The 7312-nt window shown below is 36.1% G+C and overlaps 1 protein-coding gene across 1 annotated transcript in view; it reads left to right on the forward strand.

Moving 5' to 3' along the window:
• MRC1 (mannose receptor, C type 1) overlaps positions 1-4688 on the forward strand; it is a 135260-nt gene extending 130572 nt beyond the window's left edge. Inside the window, exons 29-32 of the mRNA XM_006869905.1 lie at positions 1487-1600; positions 2219-2383; positions 3409-3450; positions 4441-4688. Of these exons, the coding sequence (XP_006869967.1) occupies positions 1487-1600; positions 2219-2383; positions 3409-3450; positions 4441-4688 (569 nt within the window). The remainder of the gene's footprint in view (positions 1-1486; positions 1601-2218; positions 2384-3408; positions 3451-4440) is intronic.
• Positions 4689-7312: the final 2624 nt, after the last annotated feature.

A 7312-nucleotide genomic window follows, 5' to 3' on the forward strand; every position in this document is an offset into this window, starting at 1 on the left:
TCGTAACCACTACGCTACCAGAGCTCCATATATATATTTACTTTTACTAGTAATTACATTTTTAATCAGAAATAATACAATAAAATAAAAACAATCACCAAAGGAATAATCCAGTGACCAGTAATGTGGGATGCCAAGCATATGGTTACATGAAAAGCCTCCAGAGTCAGAATAACTGCCACGTTAGGGTGTGCCCTGTATTTAGAAAATTACTTATTCTCTGTGTCCTTTTTCTTATCTATAGAATGGGATTGCAACAGTATCTCTTTCATGAAACTGTTGTAAAAATTTAATGAAATTATGTGTAAACATAGGATAAGCACTCTACCTCAAGGTCAGTTTGAACCACAAGGTTGGTGGTTCAAACTCACCATCCACTCCTTGGACACTCTATACAGGGTTGCTATGATGGAACTTGATGGCCCTTATAAAACCCCAAACAAAATGCTTAGCATAAAGTCCTTAAAATTCAGTTGTTGTTGCTGTTATTAAAAAGGTATATGGATTTTTACATAAAATTCAATACTGACACTGAATCGGTCTTAATCTGTGGTGTTGATATCATAATCTTCTGACTCATTTTCCAGTTCCTTCTCTTTTCTGACGTTGGACTGATACTCCTAAAATGCATCATACCACTCTACTGTTTAAAAATGCTGTGCCTTTATTGGCATGAAACCCTAAATATCATTCCTCTGTTTTCTGCAGTAAGTCCTCTCCTATGTTTTCTTTTGTCCTTTGATCACATTGCGGCTGCACTCTTGTTAAACGGAGCCAACTTTGTTCCTAAAGAAACTCTATGCTTCTCTCTTCTTTGTCTTTCCTTTCTTATCTCCTCTTCCTGGAATTATTTTCTACCTTTTTTGCTGTTTAATATTTTAATTTCTACTTTCCGTGCTTCCTTTGAGTTGTTCTCCCTAAAGTAAACCTCTCTGTTTAATACCTCTATTCTGCTGCTGCCTGCCAATGAGTCGGTTCCAACTCATAGTGACCCTACATAGGGTTTCTGAGGTTGTAAATCTTTAAAGGGTCAAAAAGCCTGGCCTTTCTTCTAGAGAGGCTGGTAGATTTGAACTGTTGAGCTAATGGTTAGCAGCCCAGCACATAATCCACTACATTACCAGGGCTCCTAATGCATGTTGCATTTATTTGCTCTTTGTATTCCTATGTACTCTTCTCTTTTTTACTCTCCACTTATTACTAGCCACTGAACCATATATTTCTTATGATATATCCTATGTCTTACTCATATTTACACATATTCCAGAAATTCGTTCAGTGCCTTGTAACAAATGATACTTAAAAAACACATTTTTAAAATAGAAACTAAACTTTTGAGAAGGCAAATGTTCACTCTTTGAAATTGTTCCTTTTAAATGGAGGTGTAGTGCTGATTTTTATTACTCAATATGAATACTATCATTATAAAGCCATTTTCAGCTACTTACATATATTTCCATCAAATTTTTGTTCTTATACTTTCTAGGTTCCACCTTGGTTTCTATTGAAAGTGCTGCTGAATCCAGTTTTCTGTCATATCATATTGAGCCCCTTAAAAGTAAAACCAACTTTTGGATAGGATTGTACAGGAATGTTGAAGGTAATTTTTGCAGAACCAATGTTTAATCACAAACATTCAAAATGTTATATGTAAAGCAAGGTTTCAGTTTCTGAAATTCTTCCCTTAAATAATGACTAATATGTGAAAAAACTTTAAACTCAAAATTACATTTTTATTTATAAATTGTTTTCTATCTTACAAAAAAAAAAAAAAAAGGCTAGAAGGAGGATAAATATAAATATTTGTATTAATCAGAAAACCATCTTTTTTAAAAAACTATCTCCAAGTATAGTTCTAACTATTATTAATTCTAGTGTTAAATAATGTGCTTAGCTATTTTATGTGAATAAGTTGAATTTATTTAAAAATATTTTATTGTGGTGTGGCACTGTGGGATAAGCAAGGTCAGGAGTTCAAACCCACCAGCCACTCCTCAAAAGCCCTATACAATTGCAACTGATTTGATGACATTTAACAACAACAACAACAAAGCATACATATATATGTAACAAATCATTTGCCATTTTAACTTTTTTATATCTACAATCCAGTGACATTAATTAGATTCATAATGCGATGCAACAATCTCCACTATTCCTTTCCAGACTAAGATGGATTATCTTTAACATCTCTGTCTTGGTTTTATTTGATCATCAGGAATGTGGCTCTGGATAAACAACAGTCCCCTCTCCTTTGTCAACTGGAATTCAGGAGACCCTTCTGGTGAACGCAATGATTGTGTACATTTACTTGCATCTTCTGGGTATTGGAATAATATTCACTGTTCTTCCTACAAAGGATATATTTGTAAAAGACCAAAAAGTAAGTAAAAAGTTGGTCCTATGGTACCTCTGTTTACAGGCCACTCCCAAATAGGAAGGTGTCGTGTGGAATTGTAATGTGATTGCCGGCTCTTTCCCTGTATAAGTGAAAATCTCTTCTGCTCTGGTGATCAATTACTGTCTACAGCCCAGAGTGAGAATACAGCACTCTCTGCCTGCTTAGCTGACATAATTATTCTGGTTTATTAATGCATTCCTAGTTCTGGTATGGTGACGTGGGATAAAAGCACTGGACCACAAGGTTGGTTTGAACCACAAGGTCATCAGTTCAAACTCACCATCTGCTCTTTGGAAACCCTATGAGCAGCTATGAATTGGAACTGACTCCATGGCACTTAAGGAATGATGATGAATGGGATATTCATATATATGAATTTGCAAATTTGCAGGCACTTGGGAGAGTCAGTTAACAAAGCCTTACTGTATGAAGGGAAAAGGAGCGAGACAATCACCCAGCACAAACTATAAGACGTCAGGGTTCTGGAGAAGAAGCAGAATTTGCTATAGAATAAATCATGCAAGACTCCTTCTGAGACAGAGAGGGTGACCATGTAAGGAAAGGGTATCAGGAAATCAATTGTGTTAAATGTCTACTACCTGCCACTGTTTGGACCTTAGTAATACTTGATGCCATTCCACCTCATATAATATCCTTCCTAAAAGATAAATTTCTTACTTAGATGATAGATTAGCAAAAATGAAGTAGATAAAATAACACCCCTATCAAATACCTTGCTATATCTTAGACTTCCATGGACCAATTTCAAAACTCCTAACCTAGAATGTATTACTTATGGATTTTAAAGGATAGATATTTATCTTGTAGGATCTCATTTTCAGATTTTGTAATGTATTCATACAGCTGTAAAATGTAAGTACATATACATACATATATATCATGTTATCATAAATCAAATATGCAGGTTTCCACATATCTGTAAACCAAATAATAGTCACTATCGACATATAATCATTATTTAAAAAAGAAAAAAATTTTTTTTACAGTAATTGATGCTGAACCTACTCATGCATTGTTGACAACAAAAGGTAAGACCATGATTAAGTTTCAAATGCTATATCTATAATACATGAATAGTTTGTTTTAAGAACCATAGCAATCCCTGATCCCCCATCCCCGTACTGTCTGTAGAATCGCTTTAGCTATTGGTGTGGTGCTGTGAGTTAAGGCACTGGACTATAAAGGTTAATGATTCAAACTTACCATCTGCTCCTTGGAAACCCTGTACAGGGTCACTGTGGGTTGGAACTGACTCGATGGCACTTAACAACAACATATTATGTCTTTGTCATTATGTCATCAACCCTTTTTGAGTGAAGCTCTAGAAAAATAAGAGTAGAAGTCAAGCTGGTGTTTTTACCCTAAGTTAATACTTGACTCATTGTAATAACAAAGGAGCTTCATAGGAGAACCCATAGAAGAAAGCTCTCTCAGGTATCCTTGTGATATATTTTTAAGTTTTGAATCACTTTTTTAAGAAAGTAAATTTTATACCTTACTTGAATTAAGCAATTGATCATATTTCCCTATTTTTTGTTGGTTTCTATAAAAAAATAAATAAATAAAGCTCCAAGTGAATGGAGTTAATGGTTTACCTGCAAACCTCCCCACTCCCCACACCCCCATCCCCTTCAGTCTTATAGGTACTGTTATACTCATGAGTTCAAATTTGTAGTTCTTTTATTTTCTTGTTTCCCTGTTTTGTTTTGAAAGTGTTTATAAGCCACTCTAAATTATTTTGGAACCAGATATATATCTTCAAAATGTTAGTTAAATAGCTCAAAATATCAATTAGCTAGAAAGATGATGTACTCTTTTAACTGAACAATTAGTGCCAACAATTTAAATCCTCTCTGCTTTAGATTCTTGTTTATCTGTCCTGAATTTCTATTGAACAACTGTCTTTTGAAAGAATATTCATGAAATTTCATTTGTAAAAGTGTAAAATTGTATTGTTCTTCTTAGCATTCTACTTTCTGTCACCCTCATCTTTTCCCAATGATTTTATTTCTTTGTAGCTGAACCAAGGGTGGGCACTTCCAGATCATCATCCAGTGCTGCAGGTGTAGTCGTCATTGTGGTCCTCCTGATTGTAACTGGTGCCGGACTCGCTGCTTATTTCTTTTATAAGAAAAGACGTGTGCACCTACCTCAAGAAGGAACTTTTGAAAACACCCTCTATTTTAACAGTAGCTCAAGTCCGGGAACTAGTGATACAAAAGATCTCATGGGCAACATTGAACAGAATGAACATGCAGTCATTTAGTATCATATTGTAATTTAGATGTATTTGAATTTTATAAGATTGTAACTAAAATGGTAAAGTCTTTACTTCAATGTGATTGTTTCCTTAAAAAGTAGTACTGTATCACACGCTGTCTCTGTATCTTTGACTTCTTGAAGAAATAATTGCTCTTTTTCTAGCCTGGCAAGATATTTTCACAAAAGAGGGATAATAATATTGACTCTATAACTCTTTAAAATATCTTAGACCAATATGTAGCACAATGGTGGTAACATCTAGGCATCATCAGTGTGTAATTACTGTCAATTTTGAGCCGAGTAAAAGAGCCCTAGCAGAGCCAACTAAGTTTCCTGAAGTACTGTAAGAAACTTCCAAAGATAAGTAACCTATGGCAATATAATTCAGTAATTAGGAGACCATTTTAAAAATTAAGTACAAATGACTTAAGGTAGCATAAAAAACTAGTCAATTTTTCTTTTCCTGGTTTTGATTTTCACTCCAATTCTTTAGGATGTTTTTGTTCCATTGCTGAAAGAAATAAAGGCAGCTGAGAATCTTGTTTTCCCTAAACAAGGTTTTACTGCCTGAATATTGCAAATGTGTCGTTGGTCCTGATGGATGTCTATCAGGAATGCAAAGATGTGAAATAAAAATGTACATTTGCATAACGGGATGTATTTAGATAATGTGAAATAAACATCAAAGACTATTTTTAATATTTTTAATAGATTTGTATTTTGGTGATCTTTGTAAGTGTTAATTCGCTTTTAAATGAGATTTATCCATTTACCTCACACTATAAAATAAAACAGTAATATTAGTGGAGGAATTCTTTAAATTAAACCTTTTATCTCTGGAAAACAAACTGCTAAAACACCTTGTAAAATGAATCTTTTACCTTACCCAATTTCCCCACAGCTTCCCCTAAACATTGACTCAATTCAAAATTAAACAGTCAAAGGAACTGTTTTGGGGACTTAAACCAAACCCACTGTTATGGAATCAATTTTGATTCATGGTGACCCTACAGGACAAAGCAGACTGCTTCTTAGGGTTCCCAGGCTGTCATCTTTACAGGAGCAGAGAATCAACCACATTTTTCTCCCAAGGAGCAGCTGTGGTTATGTGCCGTGGAGTTGGTTCGGACTCATAGCGACCCTGTACAGGATTTCCGAGGCTGTAAATATTTACGGGAGCAGAAAGCCTCATCTTTCTCCCACGGAACAGCTGGTAGTTTCGAATCGCAGCCCGATTTGTAACCACCACGCGGAGCAGCTAATGGGTTAGAATTGCTTCAACTAATGTAGCACTTTAACCTCTGTGCCACCAGATCTCTTTATTGGAGCTTGTTGTTAAGTGCCATCATGTTGGTTCCGTCTCATACCGACCCTGTATAGGGTTTTCAAGGAGTGGCTGGTGAGTTTGAACCACAAACCCTGTGGTTCAAATTGACCTTGTAGTCAGTCCATGCTTATCCTACCGCGACATATCAGGGAGTTTAGAGCTGTAAAAACTTTTTTTTACCTCTTTTAGCAATTCCTTTTGGCTTGAAAATTTGCCTTAGATAAAGCATCATGTTGTTGTCAGGTGCCATCGAGTCGGAACCGACTCATAGCAACCCCATGCACAGCAGAACGCAACGATGTCCGATCCTGGGCCAACCTCACTACCGCTGTCACACTTGACACCATCACTGATGCCACTTGGCTGATCCATCTCGTTGGGGGTCTTCCTGTTTTTCTCTGACCCTCCATCTTACCCAGCATGACATCCTTCTCCAGCGACTGTTCTCTCCTGACAATATACTTTGGAGGTTTCAAATCCCTACACAGGTCACAGAGTCAACAGCTCATCTGTTTTCTTGCCCAAGGGATTGATGGCCTTTACCTGGTAGGAGCTCTTTACCTGGGGTCCTTGGAAAGGACTCTTTGGATGGCATTAAAGGGCCTGTGAAAGACCAAAAATTACATGCAAAATCTCAGATCTATTTGTGTATGTGCCTTCCCCCCCCCCCCCCCCTTATTGGGAATCGATTCACTAGATTTTCAAGAAAGTCTGTAATTCAAAAAAGATTAAGGAATAGCATATTGTGTGTGGGGGGTGGGGGTAGCGTGGAAACTGAGTTCCCAATATCCCCGGCTTAGCCAGGAGAAAGGTAGAAAAATGTAGGAAGTGAGAGGTGGGCAATTGTGGGAAAAGTTGTGTAACACAAATAACTCTCTCCCACACCTCAAAGAATAGAGAACAAATTGCATTTTCTTGGTAAGAACAAAGCATCTTCATTTGAAGAAACCTTAATGGAAACAACAGTGCAGCGCCCAAACAGTATGGGATAATTATACTAAGAAAATCTCTTTCCTAATACACATGTATAATCCCCTCTCAAAACGTGTATAAAAGTGAATTCGAAAAATGAAATGAAGTGAAATACATGAGTTTAGGGTGATTTACAATTTCTTCTCGCAAGTCTTTTTCATTATAATTCAGAGCTGCATTTTCAAAGAAAGTATTTTGGACTTCAAATAACGTATCTGATACATAAATGTCTTAACATTTCAGGAAATAGTAAGTGTACAGCAGTATGTGAATTTCGTATTTCACTCCATCAACATTATCCACTGAGAATATCTATTAAATATATCAGT

This window comes from Chrysochloris asiatica, unplaced genomic scaffold (genome assembly GCF_000296735.1).
Source record: "Chrysochloris asiatica unplaced genomic scaffold, ChrAsi1.0 scaffold00137, whole genome shotgun sequence".
Classification (NCBI taxonomy): Eukaryota; Metazoa; Chordata; class Mammalia; order Afrosoricida; family Chrysochloridae; genus Chrysochloris; species Chrysochloris asiatica.